General features: G+C 42.6%; 2 protein-coding genes across 3 annotated transcripts in view; both read right to left on the bottom strand.

Moving 5' to 3' along the window:
• Positions 1-9,377, bottom strand: part of LOC140565124 (uncharacterized) — a 49,624-nt gene extending 40,247 nt beyond the window's left edge. Inside the window, exons 1-2 of the mRNA XM_072690932.1 lie at positions 9,314-9,377; positions 6,873-6,996 (exon numbers count right to left, since the gene is read on the bottom strand). Of these exons, the coding sequence (XP_072547033.1) occupies positions 6,873-6,875 (3 nt within the window). The 5' untranslated portion in view covers positions 6,876-6,996; positions 9,314-9,377. The remainder of the gene's footprint in view (positions 1-6,872; positions 6,997-9,313) is intronic.
• A 101-nt stretch (positions 9,378-9,478) lies between these two features.
• Positions 9,479-23,645, bottom strand: LOC140565025 (arf-GAP with coiled-coil, ANK repeat and PH domain-containing protein 2). Of its 2 annotated transcripts, XM_072690767.1 has the most exons (22): positions 23,416-23,645; positions 23,256-23,313; positions 22,303-22,422; positions 22,130-22,183; positions 21,618-21,676; positions 21,299-21,482; positions 19,674-19,718; positions 19,484-19,579; positions 17,974-18,048; positions 17,739-17,842; positions 17,589-17,640; positions 16,638-16,738; positions 16,326-16,437; positions 15,882-16,057; positions 15,468-15,537; positions 15,267-15,358; positions 14,502-14,581; positions 14,155-14,309; positions 13,832-13,941; positions 12,809-12,919; positions 12,655-12,716; positions 9,479-12,515 (listed from the first exon to the last, which is right to left on the bottom strand). In XM_072690767.1, the coding sequence occupies exons 1-22, from the start codon at positions 23,466-23,468 to the stop codon at positions 12,355-12,357; spliced, it is 2,130 nt and encodes a 709-aa protein (XP_072546868.1). In that variant the 5' UTR covers positions 23,469-23,645; the 3' UTR covers positions 9,479-12,354. The 2 variants fall into 2 exon arrangements, with proteins under 2 accessions (XP_072546868.1, XP_072546869.1); XM_072690768.1 differs by lacking the exons at positions 9,479-12,515; positions 12,655-12,716 and having other exon boundaries at positions 12,815-12,915.
• Between the last annotated feature and the right edge of the window lie 1,067 nt (positions 23,646-24,712).

The raw sequence follows: 24,712 nt of genomic DNA, 5'->3' as shown, positions 1-24,712 counted from the left end.
ATATAATTTAGTCATTAATTTTTCTTTTTTAAATTGATAAACTAACCCAGTCAAAATGAAACACAGTATTGTTATTATCCAGTCCAATCCCAATGCAGTCTAATCGTAATTCATCCAGTATCCACTATGAATTATTTAGGATATATTACGAATTACTCAGTATCCACTATGAATTGTTCACTATCTACTATGATGTATTTGTTATCTACTATGAATTACTCATATCTATATAAAATTATATATATATATATAATTCATATATATATATAATTTATATATATATATATAATTTAGTCATTAATTTTTCTTTTTTAAATTGATAAACTAACCCAGTCAAAATGAAACACAGTATTGTTATTATCCAGTCCAATCCCAATGCAGTCTAATCGTAATTCATCCCAGTACAAATCTAATCCCTTCCCAATGCGATCTGATCCTAATCTAATCCAGTGCCACTACAATTCAGTCCAAGCCAATTCAAAAATCAAAATCAGTCTAATTCTAATGTAATCCTTTTCTAAATCCTAACCAAATCCTAAAGTTGTGTTTCAGTCCAATTCCTCTCAGTCCCAGACATTTAGATTTAAACTGTAAAAACACCCCCGTCACGCCGCTCTGTTAAAGTTTTACAGATTGAGTATAAAAGTAAATATTCGGCCTGTTTGTTTACAGGTCAGGGGAGCACAGGACAAACTCTCAGTTCTAGGAGTCACTCAGCTTCTGTTTTAGGGAGAAGAGGCTTCAGATTTTCCTCTTTATAAACTTTTATATAATTTTTATATTACCTTTGACCTGTGAGCACTTATACAATCCGGGGGACGTGAGCAGAGAAAGTGAGTAAATACAAATTTATTATAAACAAAGTTACACAGAAATGTAGTTTTATATTAACAATTAAATTAGTTTTAGATTTAGTTTAAGAACCATTATTCTTTTTTGGTTATGATTTATTTATGATGTATTTATTATTTATTATTATTCTGTATCAATTAGGAATTATTCTGTGTTCAGTATGAAGTATTTAGTATCCACAATGAATTATCCAGTATCTTCAAGGAATTGTTTGGTATCTACTAGGTAGTTTGGTAATTACTGTGTCCACTATGAATTATTCAGTTTCTATTAGGGATTACTCATCATCTTCTAAGAATGATTCTTTATCCACTATGAATTATTCAGTATCTATGATAACCTATTCTGTACGCACTAGGAATTATTTATTATCTTCTAAAAATTATCTTGTATCCACTATGAATTATAGTATCTATTATGAATTACTCAGTATCATCTATGAATTATCCAGTATCCACTATGAATTATAGTATCTATTATGAATTACTCAGTATCCTCTATGAATTATCCAGTATCCACTATGAATTATTTAGGATATATTACGAATTACTCAGTATCCACTATGAATTGTTCACTATCTACTATGATGTATTTGTTATCTACTACCTATTATCTAATGAATTACTTATTATCTTCTAAGAATTATTCAATTTCCACTATAAAGTATTCAGTATCAACTATAAATTTTTTTTTTTACCTTTTATTAATTATTCTGTATAGAAATTATTTTGTGTCCACTATAATTATTCAGTATCCACTATAAATGATTCAATATACACTATGAATCATTCAGTATTCACTATTACTATTCAATATCTATGATTAATTACTCATTATTTTCTATGAATTATTCTTTATCCACTATAAATTATTCAGCAGGTATGGGCCCATATGCAAGTTTCTAAGGTTGTAAGAGTTAAAATGTTTTAAACATTACTAATGTCATGACTCTATCTGGCTCCCAGGGTAAACTAATTACTGGAGTATCACATGCTTTACTCAACAGTTGCCAACAGTGATGTCCATTACTGCTATGTTTTAGGCTTTTGGATTAGTCGTTACAAAGTTTATCACTGCTGTTTCTGTACCTAACCATCTTTTACCCCAGCCATTTAGTAGCATAATAAGCCCCCCTAGACAAACAATAATTTTGTATTTTTTTTTAGAATTTTAGGCTCCTGAAAATGGTGCTGCATAATGATTATGGGGCTATAAATACCTTGCTCGATGTGCGACAGGATTTAAGGGTCGCAAAGCAGATGTTAATGATTGGTTAAAGGGAGCGATTGCATTTGGGCGTGTTAAAGACCATAGTGTGAAGGAAGTAGCTAAATATGCAGGTTTATGGAAGCATACGGTCATACAGGTCTACCAGCAGTGGCAGAAATCCCAGTCTACTGGAAATTCTCATCATTCTCTTGCATGCCATTCCATATATTGATGGTATGCAGCTTCCTGCAAAGTGTTCTTTCAGAAATTGGTGGTGAAGGACCAGTGCTGATGTCTAGAAGCAATTCTTGCCTGGAAGTGAGGAATTATCACTTACAAGCCATGAATCACTGTCAGTTTTGTCTGTCGGCCACAATTCTAACAAGGATTTCCCGTAAACTGGGTTTTTGTCACTGCTGGCAGACCCTGTAAGTCCGCACCCACCCAGAATATATAGCACCATATATAGCCCCATTATAGCCATAAAAGGTGTACAAAACCCAAAGTAGTATTGCTAAATGTAATTGCTGTTGTGAAAAAAAGTATTTAGATATGGTGGGATGTATTAAATGTAGATCCAAAAACTGTGGGAAGGTAGCTCTCCAGCAGCAGGGTTGGAACTTCAGACATACTCTCAAGGACTTGTTAGGCTTAGGAGCTGACTGATGCTCGCCCCATAGAGACTCCAGACTGGACTTAGCCTTGGAGATTCGAGATTTCTCTTAGACTCGCACTTCAGGGACTAAATTCAGCCAATCGGATCTCTTCAGGATCTTTTCAACTAGTTTTTGTGGGATGGGTACACTTTGACACACCTGCAGATTCAGCTACTTCCTTCATACTATGGCCCTTGGCACGCCCAATCGCAACCACTCCTTTTTCCCAATCGTTAACATTTGCTTTGTGACCCATTTTCCCCAGATCCAACGAGACACTGACACTGTTCTGTACTCTTCTCAATGTCTGAGCCGAATCACACGCCCCATATTATTTTTAGCTCCGTATTTATAGCTCCATCATCCTTTTGCAATGTCATCTGCAGGGGCCTGAAGTTACTACCACCAAACATGCAAGGAGACAAAAAGGGGAGCTTAGAATACAATTGTTTTAGTAAAAGCAGTCCAGTAAAAATATCTCTTTCTTACAGAGCAGCTGAGTCCTGATGTCTGAATCGACTGGTTGGTTTGTGATTGTATTCCTTGGGGCACTTACCCTAAGTCTGCAATCACCAGGTCAGTCTCATTGCAGTCTCCTTCTGGGTCGTTCTGCTTTTTGGTAGATTGGAACTAAGTGACGTATTCACAGTATGTACAATTGCTGGGCCAGTGCTAGGTCCATCTAAGGCTGTGGTTCCCAACAAAGGTCCAGGAGAACTTCCTGCCTTGCACATTTTAGTGCTGCCCCTGTTTCTAACACAACTGATCCAGCTAGATCATTTACAAGCTAAGCTGAAGGCAGTATGTTGGAGCAGGAAACCACTGGAATGGACATGGCATGAGTCCAGGGACCAGGCCCATGTCAGTGTCAGGTCACTGGACACATTCCTTGGAGAGCTACTATCTCGCTGGTTTCAAGTCAAACCCAAATTGAACACACTCCATTCAACCAATTAAACATTGGAACTTCAGACATACTCTCAAGGACTTGTTAGGCTTAGGAGCTGACTGATGCTTGCCCCATAGAGACTCCAGACTGGACTTAGCCTTGGAGATTCGAGATTTCTCTTAGACTTGCACTTCAGGGACTCAACTCAGCCAATCGAATGCAACTTCAGGAGAACCAAAAATACCTAAAGGTCCAAAAATATCTACACCTTCTAGGCAACGACTGACTGGTTCCAAATAGTTTCTGGATATGATTATGGTCATGTTCTGAAGAGGTTAAGTATGTTTTGGTTGGTATGTTGGTAGGTTTGTGTTTTCTTCTCAGATAATCGTTGTGTGTGTGTGGTGTGACTGACAGTGTTTGTAGAACGGAATGAAGCGGTGCAGATACTGGGGAATGTGCGGAATCGCAGGGCAAATTACTTTCTGGAGGAGATGAAGCCTGGGAATCTAGAGCGGGAATGCTACGAAGAGCTGTGCTCCCAGGAGGAGGCTGCAGAGATCTTTCAGAGCAAAGAGAAAACGGTACACACACTCAGCTGAAAAATTAAGACCAGCTTTTGTTGGCAGCTGTATTCTGATAGTCTGAGCTGGACTTTGATGGTCATTTGTTCGATCCTTCCTGGGCTTTACTGGTTTAAGATGGTAAAGGCGGAAGCATACCCAATGCTAGTCAACTATTTCAGCTGCTTAAGCTGGGAGATCAGTTTGGTCAAACACACCATATATTGGTCAAGTTAGAGGGAGCCACTCAATTGCCATTGTAGTGCACTCATAGGAATTTGCCCTCTGCATTTAACCCACCTGTGCAGTGAACACACATATACACACACTAATGAGCATGCCCATCTAGGGAACAGTGAGCACATGTCTCTGGAGGGGCCCTAGCTGCGATGCCTGGTGATCAGTTTAGGCCACAGATGGCCCCAGCTGGTTAGTCAGGCTAGTCCACCAGATTAGCTAGTCTCGCCTTTTGGCATATTTTCCTTTTTAATGGAAAACATGAGCGTTAACAGGCTTGACCAGAGGATGATGGGACCATCCTTGTAAGGCTTGGTTCCTCCCAAGATTTCTTTCTCCAGCTTTAAGGGAGTTTTTCCTTGTCACGGTCACCACTGGCTGTAGGCCATACACAGTTACTTACTAGACTAGACCTTACTAGACCTTACTAGACTCAACTGGCCAGTTGAGCAGTTTGCTAACAAGCTAACATGTCTGAATAAGTCAGAAATAAAACAAATATAACAGCCTGGCCAGCTAAAACTGATCAAGCATGTTGACCAACTTAGCTGTTGACCAGCATAGGGCATTTTTTCATTCATTGAATTTCATTGAGGACAGAGCTCACGGGTCTGTTTGCAGTGCTTTGGTGAAGGTCAGTTTTAGGAAATCAGGAGTTTTTAGGAGAATTTAGGAGTTCAGGGTGCAGCAGAGTTAGCTTAGCATGTAGCATTGTTCATATTTCAGCTTATAATTTAGAGCATCCAGAGACATTTAGAAGACAATGTACACAGACCTAATGTTATAGGGTTTAAAAGATGTGTATTTACCACAGGGCGAGATTCTAAACGGGTACAGACTACAGTATGATGCCCAACTTAGGAGGTCTATACGATTCAAACATTTATTTAACTTAATTTCAACAGTTTTAACCTGGTTTGGATTTCTGTCATCTTCAGCATTTTCTTACTGTGTTATTTTTCTAACAGATGGAGTTCTGGTATATATATCGAAGTGAGTATTCTATTGCATATAATTCCTGCTAATGTTTTGCTGCTCGAAAGAAATGTATATTTTAAATATATCCATAATATATCAATTTAATAATTAAATATATTCCAAAGTAAAACAACTACTACATTTAAATGATATAAACAAAATTATGAAATAATGAAATAAATTAAGATAAATGAAGATACATGTTTTTTCTCTGATAGCATAATCATCTAAATATTATTGTGATGGGAATTTATTCATTTTTAAGCACAGTATAACAGCACAGTGGCTTTTATCATAGAGCAATAAAAGGGGCCCAAGCACCATAATGTCCACCACATCATGGTGTAGGAATGTAGCAAACACAGCAGACTATGACTTTAAAATCTTTCAAATGTCCACAGCAGGTTCTCAGAGGTGCAAAGATAACCCGTGTGTGAACGGTGGGATCTGCAGTGCTGATCAACAGGGTTATGTGTGTGTTTGCCCACCACGTTACTCCGGACCACACTGTGAAACAGGTACTAACTAACCACCACATGTGCCCGGGACTTGGATTTCCTTACAGTGGAGGGCAAACGCATCGGTTGCCATGACTGCAACACAAATATGAGCATTTTTATTTACTATCCAAACCCACCAGCATACCTACACATGTATTTTATGTTTTATATGGAATGCTGATGATGGTAAAATAGTGGCAAAGCAGTACATAGGCCTTTTATTGGAGGACTATTTTTTGCCGCACAACACCCTGCATGTATCCCTCCACAAGTTTAATGATATGCGATTTTTAAAACAATTTTTAGACCCAGAATCTTCTCAGAACTCTGGAACAAGAGTGGCTTAGGCTTCAGGCAGTGTAGTTATTACAATTTGGTGTAACAACCTTCTGTGATGGAGCTTTTAGAGAGATGTCAGACGTCTAGGTCCCTACCACTACCACTGTGATCAGTTCTGATTGGGTAGGCTTCTCTAGAATAGAGCGTTTCACACCAAATCCACTCTGAACGATGTGTGTATATATATATATATATATATATATATATATATATATATATATATATATATATATATATATATATTGTGTGTGTGTGTGTGTGTGTCCTACAGAGGTATTCGAGTGCGAATACAAGAATGGAGGGTGTTTACACTACTGCAGTAACTCCGACCCCAGTCGCACAAGCGTGACCTGCAGCTGTGCTGAGGGATATGAGCTGGAGCCCGATGGAAAGAGCTGCAGACAGACAGGTGTTTATCACACACAAATAAACATCTACTGAAAACCAGGACACAAGCAAACCTTTGTGTTTGTCTTTAATCATCTTAGCCCAGTTTCCCTGCGGAAAACAGTGGACTCAAGGCTCTCTACGCCGCTCCTTACTGGATGATGATGATGATGACACCCTCCTCCTCTCAAACCACACCCACCTCATCTCAAACCACACCCACCTCATCTCAAACCACACCCAACTAGAGAATGCCTCTTACCATGGAAATGACAGTTCGGATGATGACTCTGGGAAGCGGATTGTTGGAGGTCAGCTACAGCGACAGGGCGGGAGTCCATGGCAGGTGGGCGGAGTCTTAAACATCTAATAAAACAATAGGTATCCTGTTGAAGAAAAAAACAACAAAAAAAAACAACAGATGGTTAAGCTGGTTGACCAACTTGGCTCTTGACCAGCATAGGGTATGTCGTGTGGGTGGTTGATGGTTTAGCTGGTCTAAAGGCATGATCAACCTGACCAGCAGCATGACCGGCATCACATACACTAGGCTGGTCAAGAGCTGGGTTACCAGCACTGGGTATGGTTTTTGCGGGGATGACTAGCTTGCTAACTACCTTGAGCATCAAAAACCAGCTTGGACCATCTAAATCCATTTCATTGTATGAGGGTGGAGATTCAGTCAACTAACATCGTGGGTGGAGTCTCAGGCGTATAATAAAACAGTAGGTATAATAGTCCATAGCAGGTGGGCGGAGTCCAAGTCCTGTGGTAAAACACTAGGGATACCAATGATACGAAGGAAACCTGCGATCGCCGCTTCCTGCCTGCAGTAACACTCCATGTGTCAGTGCGTGTGTTCGGTAGGTTCTGCTGCGCAGGAAGGATGAACACGGCTTCTGTGGAGGGACGCTGATCAGCCAACGCTGGGTCATCACAGCCGCTCACTGCCTGGAGGAGAAGCCCGACCACGTGACCATCGGTAGGTCAATAATTTCTCTTAAAGGCTTCAAGAACAACTGTATGGAAGTGTAGTCATTTCCAGTTCCCACCCAAATGCAGGAAGGATGAAGGCTAGCACAGTCTTCTTCCGAAACACATGAAGCTCCACCACATCTTCTTAATCTGCCACCACCACACCACCACTGGAGCTCAATGTAGTTGAGAAGTAGGAGAAGACGACTAACTGCTAATTCTTTTGTCAGCAACACCTGCGCTAGCTAGCATCACCCACACAGTTATGCTCCCTAAGACTTACGGACACTGACGTATGGCTATGGCATCATCGGGGATCGAATCTGCAAACCCCTGATGGAGTCCAAATCCTTCCGAATTATTCGAATTCGTTAAAATCACGTACATGGTCATCATAAGCACTGATTCACTGACCATATCTCGTGTGTAGGTAGCTTATATGTGTTTGTGTTGGTGCAGGTGATTATGATAAGCTGCGTCCGGATGAAGGAGAGCAGAAGATTGGTGTGGACAAGGTCCTGATCCACCCTCATTACCACGAGTACACATTCGACAGCGATGTGGCACTGCTGTACCTGTCGCACCCTGTGGAGTTCAGTGCCGTGGTCTCGCCCGCCTGCCTACCCAATGCCCACCTGGCCCAGGTGCTGATGCTAAACGGTCAGCGTGGCCTGGTATCCGGATGGGGAGCCACAAGCTTCCTGGGCCGTTCCTCGCGCTTCCTGAGGAAGGTGGTCTTGCCGGTGGTCGGTCAGCAGGAGTGCATGGACTCCACCGAACAGGTAATCACAGACAACATGTTCTGTGCCGGGTACCTGCAGGCCGAGATGGACGCCTGCACCGGGGACAGCGGGGGGCCGTTCATGGTCAACTACAGGGGCACATGGTTTCTAACGGGGATCGTCAGCTGGGGGGAGAAGTGTGCTGCCGAAGGCAAATACGGCGTTTACACGCGACTCAGCAACTTCCTGCAGTGGATCCACGACGAGATGAAGAAACAAGAGGAGATGGTCAGCAAGAACACAACTGCTGCTGCCACCAACCCCCCCAAAAACCCTGCACTGACTGACCGTCTGTAATGATCCACACTCACTTTAATAAACGGGTTAAAGCGTCATTCAGAGTGGTAGGAATTGGAATTGTTCACGGCGGTCTTCTAAAGAGGTTCCGCTAAGAAAGTTATTACCTAATGAACCATCTGATGCTTGAGACACTGATTAGATTTTGGGCCTAAAACATGTTTGAAAACAATATCCTATCAATAATAAGGTGGAGGGATACATACTGGGTGTTGTAAGGTTCAAAAAGTAGTCCTCCCACCCCCTAAAAAAACAAAAATAAATAAAAATAAAACAAAATAAAAATCCAAAATGTCAACATACAAGTCAGAAGACACATCAAGGTTTACTGGTGGGTCTATAAAATAAATTAAAATAAAATAAAAGTTTTTAAAATTTAAATAAATTGATAAAATAAGAGTCTTGTGAAAAAAAACTTGAAAACTTAAAAAAGTAAAAAATAGAAAAGGAACAAAATTAAATGGACCAAACCAAAGAAAACTATCTGGGAACCTGTGGGATGCCGATGTTGATAAGATTTCTGTGCAACCCTTTTTTTTAAACATTTACAGCGTTGATCTGACGCTCTTATCCAGAGCGCTTTCCATATGCATCATGTTACACAGGTAAGAGAACATAGAATTAGGAGTCTTACCCACCCAGAACTTACTGGCATATCATGGTACATTTGCCAGGCCAGAGAATCCAACAGCAGTCTGTGAAGGGGAAGGGGGTGTGGTTACGGCCTACACAACAGCAGCGTAATTAGAAAGCTTAATGTTTAAGGGCAAACACCAAAAATGGTTCAATCAAACGCACCACAAATGAAACATGGTAATTCTGACTGTTAAATATAGTTTATTGTATTAATATTTCGAGACATTTTTAAATGACAGCTTTTTAAAACGTTACCACACAATCTAGTCAACGTTATTCTAGACGCTCACTCCCGAGGGAGCGCCGGTCCATCAGTGGTCAGCTTCGGGGCGGAACGGCAGGAGAAGTTACGTATAAGAACAGGAGAGAGTGATTCAGTGCGGCTTAATGTAACATCGTTCGGGTCATGTGATCAACAAGAGTGCAAAAAGGGTGGCTTTAGCTTTAAGGGCTTCTCCATCTCAACAGTGAAAGCTAGGGGTGAGCGGTACCGCAGTATTTAGCACAAGATGTTTTTCGGAGCTTATTGTTGATATTATCAGTTTGATGAAAAACCAAGTGCCATGATTGATCAATTGACCCCAGATACAGTCCAACAGCCAGTGGGAGATGCTAGGCTAACGTAGCTAACAACCACTGGACAGTCACGATCTCCACCAATTGCATGTTGCATGAGTATTCATTCCTTCTGCAGTAGCCAAACAAGCATCTGCCCCAAAGCCTCTGTAGTTTTTTTTTTTAATAAGCTCCTCCCACCTTCAAAATGCATCATCGGAAGGTTGCAATGGCTGTAGCCAACCTTGCGCATTTTGGCCAGAGTGCCCCTTTGAACTGCCTGATCCAACTCGTCCACCCTGTTGAAATACGGTGAGCCAGTTCATGGTATCGCCCACCCCTAGCTAAAAGAGAGGGTCGCCGTTCACTTGAACGTCAGCGTCAGCGTCTACACTAGAAGCATTTACAGCAGAGCAGACCAGAGAGTCCAGCAGCACCATCTACAGCAGACTCATGGTTTAGGGTTCATAAGTCAAGGGTGGGAAATATGTAAATACCTCAGTACACCATAAATGTTTGTACAGACACTGCAAGGAAGGAATGTGTCAAACATATGAAAGCCTTCATAGGTCAGTTAATTAGCTGACATTAAGGCCTGCACACGTCCCTTCTTACACCAGTCCCTTTGTTTAGAAACGGCAGCCCACCAGAGCAGGAGCAGCTACCGATCAATTACCAACACTAATGTGCATGAATGGGTTGTGAAGTTCCGGCTAGCAGTCTGGTAGATTAGCTTCATATAACCTGCCTCTGAAATGAGAGGGACTGTTAGCAGCAGGTTCAGTCCATGCTAACCCACCCAAAGCCTGGAAGATCACACGGTAGACCTACATTTAAATAACGTCCTCTGACTGAGCTGAAATATGAACTGGGTATAAAAACATAACCAAGATTGCATTAAGAAACTAAACTGAAACCAGCTTTTTATATTTATTATTATTATTATTATTATTATGTAATGGTCCTACACTTTTATCAAATTTAGAATTATTAATTTCTTAATTTCTGCAACATGCAAAGCTACATCACAGCTTTGGGTTGTACAACAGGTATTAGGGTATTACAATGGAAGGAGGCGGAGCTTCAGGCATGATTCCTCCCCAAAATTGTTATTTCATAATTAAAACACTTTTCTATTTACTCTTTCACTTTTTATACTTAGTCAAATATTCAGAAACATATAAACCACAAAATGATACCTGTAACTGTTTGTGTTTATATATTAATGATTTAGAAAAAGATCATAAATACAATAACTGAACAGTTCCCTTTGAAAATGTAAAAACTGAAACCAGTTGTATTAATAATAATAATAATAATAATAACACTTAGTATTTTATTTATACCTCATTAACATTCTCGGACAGCTAAATTCTTTATTTAAGATGCATTTAAAACTTAAAATATTAATAAATAAAAATCTATTCACAGCACTGTTGTGAAATGTAGTTTTTGTTGGGACTTTAATTATGGAAATCCATTCCACAATCCAAGTCCTTTCAGGCCTCAGGTGGGCTGATATGGAAAGTCATGGGGACCACCAAACTGCCCCTAATAAGCTGTCAACCTGATTCAACTCATTACCCACTCATCCCCTAACCGTAAACCAACCCCAACCCCCTCCCCCCACTGCCAGTGTCGGGCACGCTAAGCTATGAGCTATTCTACAGAGACACAGCCCACCTACATGAAAGCTGCACCTATAAAATATACACCAATCAGCCAGAACATTAAAACTACATCCCTGCTATAGTGTAGGTCCAGAACAGCTCTGACCCATAGAGGCATGGACTCCACAAGACCTCAGAAGGCATCCTGTTGTATCAGACACCAGATCCTTTAATTGTCCTGTAAGTGGTGAGGTGAGGCGGCCTCCATGAGCATCAATAAGTCATGAGAGCCTATGACCCTGTTGCCGGTTCACCGGTTGTCCTTTCTTGGAGCATTTCCCACTACATACCAGGAACACTCCACAAGACCTGCCTGACGTTTTGGAGATGTTCTGACCCAGTCATGTAGATCATCACAGTTTGGTCCAGGTCAAAATGTCTCAAATTCTTATGCTTGTCCATTTAACCTGCTTCAACACCTTCATCACCTTCAAGAACTGACTATTCACCTGCTGTCTAATTTGTAGACCCACCTCTTGACCGATGCCACTGGAACGAGATCATCAATACAAAAGTTGCTTTTTTAGGTTCTGAAGTTTGTCAGATTTAGCAGCAGTACACAGAGCGGGGTTCTCAATGACCTAAATATGTGTTCCTAATCTGGGGAAATTAATGGCCCAGACCAAATGTAGTTTACCCAGACTTATTAATCATTAAAATAGCTTTGTAACGGAAAGTCCAATGAGGGCTGCTGGGAAATGTAGTTCAGTTAAGACCTGCTGCATGTAGCTCTGTGAATGCCCAACACTGACCCTAAACTTAAACCCAACCCTAGACCCAGTCCAGGCATGTCCACTCGGGACAGCACAGCTCCTCCTCAGATCCTTTCCTACGTCTTTTCATCTTTCGTCCCACAAGCTGCTCCGTCCACCCCGTCCTCCTCCCCCGCTTCGGCGCTGTGGCTGAACTGCCGGCGGGACAGTCGTTCAGGGTTGTGTGACGCCATGTCACTGAAATCTCGAAAAATATCCTGGAATGTTTCATCATCACCTAAGAGAGAGAGAGAGAGAAATAGAGAAAAAGAAAATTAACGCAAGTTCAGTCAGGGGGGGGTTTGGATTACCAAGGATGCAACGCTTAGACAACTGCTCCACTTGGGCCCAGCTATAGTGCATGATAAATATCTTACCTACAGATCCAAAGAACCCCTCAGAATCCCTCATCTCCTCGTTCATCCGGGCCATTCTCAACCTGTAACACGCACACACACACACACACACACACACAGTTATTCACGTTCACAATCACCCTCCCACACACAAACACACAGAACTCCCACTCACAGGGTGACGATGTCGGCATGAGCCGTTTCTATGGCGATACTGAGCGGGTCCTTTCCCTTTTCGTCCGCTGCATACTGATTGGCTCCTCTCTTTAACAGCAGGCACACCTGCCTGACCAGTCACATCACAGCATGTCAGTTCTGCTACCTCACATATGTCACAAGAACCATGTTATTTACATATCTCCGCCCATTCAGTCCACCACAGCTTAGCCCCACTTACTCATGTACTCTGTGGTTCTCAGATATATTAGCTCCCCCGGACAAAAAAAATAAGGTGGTGGAAACATCAGGCTCCTGCAGAAGGCGTTGCACAAGGATAACTGGGATATAAATATCAGGAGTGACTGCATCTGGGTCAAGCCCATAGTGTGAAGAAAGTAGCTGAATTTGCAGGTGTATGGAAGCATACGGTCATACGGGTCTACCAGCAGTGGCATAAATCCAAGTCAACAGGATATTCGTCAGAATATTGTCCAAAAGACGAAACTGACAGCCAGGGACCTACATCAGGTTTCACAGCTTGTGAATGAAAATCTTTTTGCTTTCAGGCAAGAACTGCTTCTAGAAGTCAACGCAGGTCCTTTACCACCAATTTTTAAAAGAACACTCCACAGGGAACTGCAGACCATCAACATATGGAGCAGAGTGGCATGCAAGAGGCCTTTGCTTGCGTCTGGTCAAGCCTGATGAGAATTTCCTACAGACTGGGATTTCTGCCACTACAGGTAGACCCGTATGACCGTACACTTCCATACACCTGCAGATCCAGCTACCTCCTTCCCATTATGGCCTTGGGTGGCGTGCATCACTCCTTTAAGCCAATTGTTAATCTGCTTTGCGACCCATTTTCCACACATTCAATGAGACATTCACTGCACTGTACTATTCTCAATGTCTCATATTCTCAAAGTACCATCGCAGACCACCTTAAACATGCAAGATGACTACTTTTTGCCCGGGGAGCATACTACATTATTTTACAATGGCTGCTCTAACATGTATGGCTGTTGGTGTGTGTTACCCGGTGTGCCCCCGAGTGGAAGCAGTGTGTAGTGCAGCTTGTCCGTGCTGGTCTCTGTGGTTCACATTCGCGCCGTTCTGCAGCAGAAACTCACAGGCCAGTAAAGAACCCTGCACGCACACACACAAACACAAAGACAAAAATAACCACAATCACTATTTGTGTTGGATGGAATTTGACCTCCGCCATCTGTGCAGTGAGCACACACACAGTGGACAGTGAGCACACGTGCCCGGAGCAGTAGGCAGCCTCCGTCGTGGTGCCCAGGGAGCATCTGGCTACCACTCCCAGGACAAAAGTAATCAGAAGTGCGTTGAGCTTACTCCAATAGCTGCACCAATCAAAGCGGTCCGTCCCGCCTCCTCAGGGTTACTCCAATTCACCTCCGCCCCCTGAGCTATCGCCGTTGCCATGGAGACGAGTTCGCCATCCAGCGCCGCCTGGTACAGCTTCCGTCCTGCTCGCAGCTTCACAGTCTCTGTGGGAACAGTGTGGACGGATGTGAATGTGGCTTAGCGAACACAGCTGCCCATGACTGACCCTTAACCAAAACACCTTAAACAGACCAGCGAGTGTAAAGGAGTGTGAGGATAACTCACTTCAACAATCCAATCAATAGCAATTTAATATTTAATATCAACACTGAGATCAGTAACGCTAATAAGCTTACCAGCATCAGCAGACTCGCAGTCTTTCTTCACAAAACTCCTCTCCACATACTTCCGCCTAATCCACACCTCCCTCACCTGACTGAGAGAGAGCGAGAGATGGAGTTAGAGACTGAATTTGTTTGGGTGAATGTTTGGGTTCCCTGCTGGTAGACCAGCATTTGATTTTCAGCTGGCTGACCAACCTAAGCAGGACAACCAAACTAGAGAACCAGTATGCCCAGCATGACCACTCTGGCTGAACAGCTTAAACCAAAATAGTTAACCAGTATGACAAACCTGACCAAGCTAATCAACCAGTATGACCAGCTCGATGACCAGCCTGGTCAAGTTGGTCATGCTGGTCAAACTGGTTAACTAGTATGGTCAAATTTACCCCATTTTCTACCCAATTTGGAAGGCCAATTACCCAATGCCTGTTCATGTGAACTTCCCCGAGCACTAGTGCCATCCACCACAGAAGAGAGGGTGATAACTGATGCTGGTGCAGCATCACTAGGTAGCCAGTCCTATATAACAGCTATTAGAGGAGAGGGGGGGAAATGCCATCAACCTATTCTTAAGAGACAACAAGGCCAATTGGGCTCTCTCAGACTCTGGCTGCTGATGGCAAGCTGGAGTCTTGGATTCAAACCAGAGATGGCAGCGCCTTAGTCCACTGGACCACTCAGAGCCCCCTGGTCAACCAGGCTTATTTAACCAGCTGGTTTACCAGTATAGGGCTTGCATTTACACGGATGACCAGCTTTTCTCTGCAGGGTTCTTACCGAGGGCTTTGAGGATTGGGCTTCTCCAGTCCGTCAGATGAACTACACTCGTAGATGCTGTTGATGACTTCATTACCCAGAACACACAGCAGCTACATGGGAAGCAAGAGTTAGAGAGATCAGTTATAGAAAGAGTTTATGACCACCAACCCCCTCTCCTGCCCCCTTTCCAATAACAGAGTGGAGTGGAGGCTCTGTTACCTTCAGCTGTTCCGGGTCCCACGAATCCAGAGTGAGGGAACGCACCTTAGACAGGTGTACACCGAGACTCCTAAAACACACACACACACACACACACACACACACAATTAATAGCATCATAATTTGAGGTATAGACTATTGAATAATCATTAGAAATACCATCAATATAACTGTATTGTATGGTGCTGCACAGAACCCTTTTTGTTTAGACTGTAGGTGGTGTGTGTTTTACCATGTAGACAGGGAGGGTGAACAAGTCTAGCCATTCACTCACATCAGCACTCACCGGTGAGACGCTGTATATATGTCTATACGTATATAGAAAATGCTGTGTGCATATATGCATGTGTATTTTTTAAGGTCTGTAATACTTATTATAATAAGAACAACAAGTGAGTATTGATTATTCCTGACCTGTGTATCCCTGAGCACTCAATGCAGACTGTGATGCCCAGGTTCACACTCGCCCAGCGGGGCTCTGCCTCCCCACAGTCACAGCACAGATGGTTACCATGGCCACGGAGAGCCACTCCCAGAGCAGCAGGCAAGGAGGGAGGTTCAGGAACCGGGATGGGTGGTGAGGAATTTAGCTGTATATTTACACACACATAACAGAATGAATAAAACACTACATTCACAGCCAATCAGTGGATCCCCATGCTCATTAAGCCCTCCCACTGAACGGTTCTATGGCCCCCAAGTACGGTTAGTTAACCATGCTGAGGCTACGTGTTGAACTACGCTCATGTGGAAAAGCCATTGGAACGGTTACCCTCCATGCTCAGAACCGTTCCGCCCTGCAGTGGAAAAGAGGCTGTGGTGAGAAACACTGTGAAGTGATTTTAGTCACGTCAGTACCTGAGTGTGTTCAGACTCCACTTTGTCTCGATACGCCAGATCAATACAGCTCTGCACTGCGTTTATCCAAGCCATCTTCAGCTCCTCTGAGTCTGCCTGTAACACACAACACCTTCACACACACACACACACACACATATATATATATATATTATACATATGAATACCTAAATGTGTAATTAAGAACACATTAACATGAAACTACACAAAAGTTAAAAACAGGACTCAAGAAAAACAGAGATATTGGCCCTGTGTGTGTGGGTGTGTGTGTTTGTGGGGGTGGGTGGGTGTGTGCGTGTGTGTAAAACTTACTTCTGTACACTCAGGAGCTCAAAACAAAAGCGACGATCGATGGAATCCAGAGACTTCACGGCACACAGCCGCAAATCATCAAACAACACCACTGGCTGTTCCTACACACACACACACACACACACACACACACACACACACACATACAAATTATTTAAAATCTTCTACTCCACAGATCTCCTCTACCCTCTAATCCACAGACGTCTATCATCATCTTCCATTCTGTAGACCTCCACTTTATAGACCTCCACTATCCTCCAAATCCATAGGCCTCCGCTCCAGACCTCCACTACCCTCCACTCTATAGACCTCCACTACCCTCCACTCTATAGACCTCCACAACCCTCCACTCCATAGACCTCCACAACCCTCCACTCCATAGACCTCCACAACCCTCCACCCCATAGACCTCCGCTCCAGACCTCCACTACCCTCCACAACCCTCCACTCCATAGACCTCCACAACCCTTCACTCAATAGACCTCCACTACCCTCCACTGCATAGACCTCCGCTCCAGACCTCCACTACCCTCCACTCCATAGACCTCCAATACCCTCCACTCCATAGACCTCCGCTCCAGAGCTCTACAACCCTCCACTCCATAGACCTCTACTATCCCCCACTGCATAGACCTCCGCTCCAGACCTCCACTCCATAGACCTCCACTACCCTCCACTCCATAGACCTCCAATACCCTCCACTCCATAGACCTCCAATACCCTCCACAACCCTCCACTCCACAGACCTCCGCTCCAGAGCTCCACAACCCTCCACTCCATAGACCTCCACTTTTCCCCACTGCATAGACCTTCGCTCCAGACCTCCACTACCCTCCACTCCATAGACCTCCAATAACCTCCAATACCCTCCACTCCATAGACCTCCAATACCCTCCACTCCATAGGGCCTCCACTACCCTCCACTCCACAGTAAAGGAGCTCTATGATTACCTTGTGTGTCTTTGTGTACAGCAGCTGGTTGTTATTGGTGGAGAACCAACACCTGAATGAGAAGAAGAGAGTCATTAGTGAAGAAAACAATCAGAGACCCAAAGTTAACCAAGATATCTCTCTCTCTCTCTCTCTCTCTCTCTCTCTCACCTTTTCCAGGTCTTATTCTTCCTGCGAGAGCGTTTAAAGAGGTAGCCCTGAATCGCACCACCGTTGGATGGACTCAGCACCACCACCGGTTCCCCACAGGCATCCTGTTGAACAATAGCCCTGCATGATAACCCCTTACTACAATACCACTGTAAACTCCAACACTGTATAACTACAATCCAGACGTACACTGTCAGATTTTACACTCTGAACCAGACACTCAGATGGTACTCACCCTCTGCTGGACGAGCAGGTGCTGGTTTTCAAGATCTTTTCTTTGAGCCACACACTCAGTAGACAGCTGGGCCAGCTGCAGAAAACCAACCCACTCAGTTCAGTTTATATTCAAACATCCTATAACTCTCTTGAGTGGACAGTCATGTGACCTGACCTGAAAACCAACAACTTCTAGAGATGCAATGAAATCATTTGTAGAGGCTTATATATTGAATAATCTTAAATATACTGCAGTTATTTTGACTGTATATGACAGGTAGAGTTATATTTGGGTTGTAATATATATAAGCAATAAATATGTTGTTTTCAATTAATTAATTCATTCATTCAGAATATTCCATTAAAATTGGGTTTCTGTTGAGTTATATTTAAGTTATCTTGGAATTAAATTGAAATGTAAAACTATATGTGAATTATATCTAACTAATACATTATATAACCATGAGAGTAATATAATAGTTATATTAGAATTATGACAGTTATCAGAGTTACAATAGAGTTAAACTGAAATTAGAGTTACAAAAAGTATTAAACTCTGTGTTTGAGGTATATTAAAGGTACATTAGAGATATATAAGGCTTACATTTGAGTTATATTACCATTATATTAGGGTCTCTCAATTATAGTTATATAATAGGACTACATTTAGATTTGAAACTATATTAGAACTATATATAACTACTATATTACATAACAGAGATATAAATTTGAATTTTGACAGTTATATTAGTCACAGTAGAGTTACATGAATTAAACTGAAATCAGAGTTAGAGTGAATTATGGTATATAACAAAAAAAAGTGTTAAGAGTTACATCAAAGGTACATTAGAGTTATATAAGGGTTACATTTGAATTATATTTGGGTTATATTGGAATTAGAGTTGTATAAAAGGCAAGATTACATTGAGTGTTATACTATTATTACTATACTAGTGTTATAGTATTAGTGGTATTGTCACTGTATACGTGCCACAAGTTACACTATATGGACAAAAGTGTTGAGACATCTGCTCAATCATTGTTTTTGAGTCTATCCTGCTTTAATCCTGGCTTTCTACTAGATTTTGGAGCACTGCTGTGAGGATTTGATTGCATACAGCGACAAGAGCCTTTCCAGGAGTTTATCCTGCTTTTGTTGGAGTAATTGTCTCTACTGTCTAGGGAATAAGGCTTTTTACTAGTATTGGATGAAGCACCAAGCATCATTTCAGAGAACATTGCTCTACAGCTCAATGCTCTGGGACATTATACCACTCTAGCCCACGCCTGGCATTAGGAGGCATGGTGTCAACAGGTTCAGGTTTATCTGCTCCAAAGAGTCCTATTCTATTGGCAGTACTTCTCTACAGGAATTAAATAAGCTGTGTGTGTGCACTGACATCTGTGTCAACAATGGTTGCAACTTAAAGGGGTGTCCACAAACATTTGGGCAGACGGTGTATGTATGTTACTTAAGTGTCAGGATTCATGTCAGGCTTGGGTTGTATTAAAAGGCTAGAGAATTGTACCTCAGACGCCATCGTCTTCATGGTGGGCTCCAGGTCCCTCAGCAGGTCGAACCCCTGGTGGAAGAAAGTGTACTGTGCATGGAAGTAGGAGAACACCTGGGGAGCGAAGAGAACACAGTGTTGAGACGCAAACAATACTTCCTAATCACTGTTTCTCTTCGATTCGCAATACTTCACTCAGGGCACTTACTGAGTTCAGGATGTCCAGCTTCTGTTGGACCTTGAAATTGTTCAGCTGAAAATAAATAAATAAATAAATAAAACACATGAGAATGATGCTTCGGAGTCTAACACAGGGTCTCAATCACCTTTAGCTTCATCAGTTCTGTCATATTTTGCTCTGTTTCTCACTTACGGGCCTAAAACATCATCATCAGAGAACTGATCGCAGTAAAGACCACCTAAACTGACGGTAGTACCGGTTGGAGGCTGTGGTATACGCTCCTCTGGACCCTTAAAGCACAAAGAACTGAACCGGTTACGTTCAACTCCTGTGATTCTTTAATACTTTTGAACAAAAGTAGTTCAGTCCAGTTTAGTCCTCGGTTCAGTACTGCAGTGTGCTCGGACTCTCCGACTCCCTCAGGCACAGAGTAAATATAAATAACGCAGCTGAACGGCCTGATAATCCAGAGTAAACACTGTGCAAAGGTAAAGTGCACACACTCGGAGGAGAGTCCAGCACAAACACACATCCGGGAATGAGTCACATCCATTCACATACACACCATTACAGTCTTGGCAGGGTTTCCTTATCACACCATAGGCTAAGGCTAGTCCGGGTAAGAGCTAAAGCTAATCTGGTCAAGGTAATCTGGGTAAGGACTAAAGCTAGTCTGAGAAAGGGCTTGTTGGGGCTAGAGCTAGTTTGGGAAGAGCTAGTCTTAATAATGGCTAGTTCTTAGTAAGGACTAAAGTTAGTCTGAATAAGGGCTAGTTGGAGCTAGGACTAGTCTTAGAAAGGACTAGTTGGGTTTAGGGCTAGTCTTAGGAATGGCTAGTTGGGGCTAGGGCTAGTCTTGGGAAGGATTAAAGCTAGTGTGAGTAAGGGCTTGTTGGGGCTAGAGCTAGTCTTGTTAGGACTAGTCTTGGGAAGCCCTAAAGCTAGTCTAGGTAAGAGCTTGTCAGGACTAGGGCTAATCTTGGGAAGTGCTAGTTGGGGCTAAGACTTGTCTTGGGAAGGTTTAAGGCTAGTCTGAGTAAGGGTTAGTTGGGGCCAGGGCTAGCCTTGGTAAGCCCTAAAGCTAGTCTGGGTATGGCTTGTTGGGGCTGGGGCTAGTCTTGGGGAGGAACTCGTCTTGGTAAGGACTAAAGCTAGTCTGTATAGGGGCTTATTGGGGCTATTGGTAAGGACTAGTTCAAACAAGGGCTATAAGGCTAGTCCTACTGTGTGGAGCTACTGCACTGACGTTGCAGCAGTAATAACAGGTGAGGAGTAATGTTCACCCGTAGACAGTGGTGTTTATGATGTCAATAATAAAGGACCTGGTCTTTCTGAGAGATGACAGGTCTGGTGAAGATTATAGGGTTAGCTCTGGTTCTTAAACTTTCAAGGAATCCCTGTAGGTGACAAGTAAACACTAGGGTACCTGCAGATAAGAAGCCACTTGGCTATACCTGTAGGGTGTGTGTAGTACCTGTAGGGTGTGTAGTACCTGTAGGGTGTATGTAGTACCTGTAGGGTGTGTAGTGGTGTTTGGTGTACCTGCAGGGCATACAGAGTACCTGTAGGGTGTGTGTAGTACCTGTAGGGTGTGTAGTGGTGTTTGGTGTACCTGCAGGGCATACAGAGTACCTGTAGAGTGTGAGGCATACCTGTAGGCAGTAGTCCAGGGCGAAGTGTTGGAAGCACTTGCGCGTGGCGAGCAGCAGGAGGCTGGCTCGTTCTGCTTCTGCAGGTTTGTTTGGGGAGATCTGAGCGTTTTTCACCGCAGCCAACTCCACATCACCCCCTATCCTCACAAACTCGCGCTGCGCCTCGCGGATGTGCGGCAAAAACCTGCAGAAAAAACACAAAAAACACACAAATACACATATTACACTGTATGCAAAATTCAGCTTATTGCAAAAATCAAATGTGTTACAGAGAGAAAGTGTGTGTGTGTGTGTGTGTGTTTGTGTGAGAGAGACTTACTGTGACAGCAGGTGTGTGAGCTGTTGGGTTATAGCTCTCTGACTCTGGTCGAGCAGCATCTGAACAAAAATGTTATCATCATTAATTCTGTTGTCGTAGATTAGATTACAGAGCGCGAGTGTTTGATAAAATGAATGGGGTTATAGAATAAGTGTTGGATTACAGAGCGCGAGTGTTTGATAACATGAATGGGGTTATAGAATAAGTGTTGGATTACAGAGCGCGAGTGTTTGATAACATGAATGGGGTTATAGAATAAGTGTTGGATTACAGAGCGCGAGTGTTTGATAACATGAGTGTTGAGTTATGGAAGGACTGTTAGATTATAGGACGGAAGTGTTAGATTATAAAATATGAGTGTTGGGTTATAGACTGTGAAAAAGGCTGATTACAGAATATGGGTATATGATTATATTATGATTATATGTAACTGCTTGATTATAGAACATGATTATTAAAACCAAAACAAATATTAACATAATGAAATAAGATTAATAAACTCAGGGACTCACCGTGTGGAACTGCATCATCTCTTGCAGGCCCTGGTTAAACTGACGCAGGCAGTTCTACACACACACACACATATATATATATATATATATATTAGAAAACAGTTTTTTCAGACACTATTGGGCTATTCTGTGCAAGGTCCCTTTAATTAGGTTCTTTTTTTAGTAACACTCACCGCTACGACAGTGTGTTTGCTGTGGTAGTGTGTAAACTCCGACAGAGCAGACAGGAAAAGCTGATTACACTCTGCATACACCTGCCCTGCCTCCACCATCTTACTGCACAACTTTACCACCTGAGACACACACACACACACACACATACACACACACACACACACACACACACACACACACACAATGTGAATGGATTCAGAAGCTTACACTCCCCAGACACTTCATCGGAAATCCCTCTCTTGTACCTCTCCTGTTACCACTTGGTGGTGTTCGGTTACAGACTGTAGCTCATCTGCTGATGCAAAAGGGTTTCTAAAGTGGGGGCTAGTGGGTGGATGCACAAGGTAGTCGTTTCTGATAAAGTGGCCAGTGACTGGATGTACAAGTGACCACTCAGTGGAAGCACAAGGTAGCTAGTTAGGGTGTTTCTAAGTGGCTACTGGGTTCTAGCACAAGGTAGTAGGTGTTTCTAATAAAGTGGCCAGTGAATGGAAGCACAGGGTAGTAGGTGTTTCTAATAAAGTGGCCAGTGAGTGGAAGCACAAGGTAGTAGTAGGTGTTTCTAATAAAGTGGCCAGTGAATGGAAGCACCGGGTAGTAGGTGTTTCTAACAAAGTGGCCAGTGAATGGAAGCACCGGGTAGTAGGTGTTTCTAATAAAGTGGCCAGTGAGGTGGAAGCACCGGGTAGTAGGTGTTTCTAACAAAGTGGCCAGTGAGTTGATGCACAAGGTAGTAGGTGTTTCTAATAAAGTGGCCAGTGAGTAGTTGCACAAGGTAGTAGGTGTTTCTAATAAAGTGGCCAGTGATGGAAACACAAGGTAGGTGTTTCTGATAAAGTGGCCACTCAGTGGAAGCGCAAGGTAGCTAGGTAGGATGTCTCTATGTGGCTACTGAGTTCTAGCACAGGGTAGGTGTTTCTAATAAAGTGGCCAGTGCGTGGAGGTACATTACCTTCTCTATGCGACCTTCTAGGTCTTCTACGTCACTCTCGTGCTGCTCCAGCGACTGCCTGTGGTGACGTCAGAAATACGCAATTAAATCATCAAATAAATAAATAAATAAGCGCGGTCGTGTGCTGGTTTGTTTATTTATTTAGCAGACTGGTGTGTACCTGAAGGAGGGCGAGTCCCTCACACACTCCTCAAACTGCAGGAACCCGTCCATACTGAAGCCGAAATCCCGGATCTAGCTTCAGAGCTGAATCCTCCGCATCACTCCGGCATTAACGGCGCTCCTCCTCTGCCCGCTAGTGCTGCAGGTTTGCTGTTATTGTTTATTGTTGGTTAATTTTCCCAGCATTAATAATAACTGCTCTGCAGCCTGGTTACAGGATCCCTTCGCATAACGGGAAACGGGAAACGCATCATGAAGGGAAATGCATCATAAACCCCGCCCCTCCTGCGCTGCGATTGGCTGGCGCTGTCCGGCCTCCCGCCTCTCGCCAGCGACCCGCCTATCAGAGGATTTGTTTACGGGCTGTTTCAGCATGTTTATTTTATATAGTGCATATTCGAGCGCGCGGTGTTCGCGTAGTTTAACGTTAAGGTAAAACCCGACTGGTTACAAACGTGTCTGACGTTTCCAACAGCTGCGCCCTGGGGTTACTATGGTGACGGAAACGACTTCTCAGCTGTCCAATCGACGGGCTCTTGGTCAGTGTTAACTACCGACCTATCGCAGCGCAGGGGGCGGGCCGATCCCGGCTGATCACAGCACAGGGGGGCGGGGTTTGCCGGAATACGGGTGCAAAAAAAGTGTGAGGGAAAACCCACCTACAGCCACCATAGACATATACAGTATACATAGACCAGGAGCGTGTAGAAGACTTAGGCTTAATCTAACGGTCTAATCTAATCTAAATAATTCACATAACGAATTGTAAAAAAAAATATTAATTATTAATATATTTTTTGTGCCTAAGTGCCCAATATATATTTTATATATTTTTATTATTATATTAAAAATATTTTATAATATTTTCTTTGTGCCTAAGTAGCGTTTCTGGTGCTCCAGGCCAAAATATATATATATATATATATTTTTTTTTATTATATATATATATATATATATTATAGCAGTAAAAGAACAAGGATATACTCCAAGATAATTACAGACAAATAGTAACAAATATAGTACAGTATAAATAGTATGGAATATAAAAGTAACATTATATAAAGTGAGATGTAGTAGTAGTAGTGGTAATACAACAATATACAGTAAAGCATATTATCATTAGCCTATAAATACAATTAGATGTGGTCTAATAAATTATATAATATAATAAATAATACCAGATTAACAAATGTTAAAAAATAAATTTAAAAAAGCAAGTATAATGCATAAGTAGTATAATAGCTTGATACTATAAAGCAACAAACGTAATGTTAAAGTGACCGCTGATGATTTAT

The sequence above is a fragment of the Salminus brasiliensis genome, chromosome 11, assembly GCF_030463535.1.
Source record: "Salminus brasiliensis chromosome 11, fSalBra1.hap2, whole genome shotgun sequence".
NCBI classification, from domain to species: Eukaryota; Metazoa; Chordata; class Actinopteri; order Characiformes; family Bryconidae; genus Salminus; species Salminus brasiliensis.
Note: the sequence above shows the minus strand (reverse complement) of the source record. Positions and strands in the feature narration are given on the sequence as shown.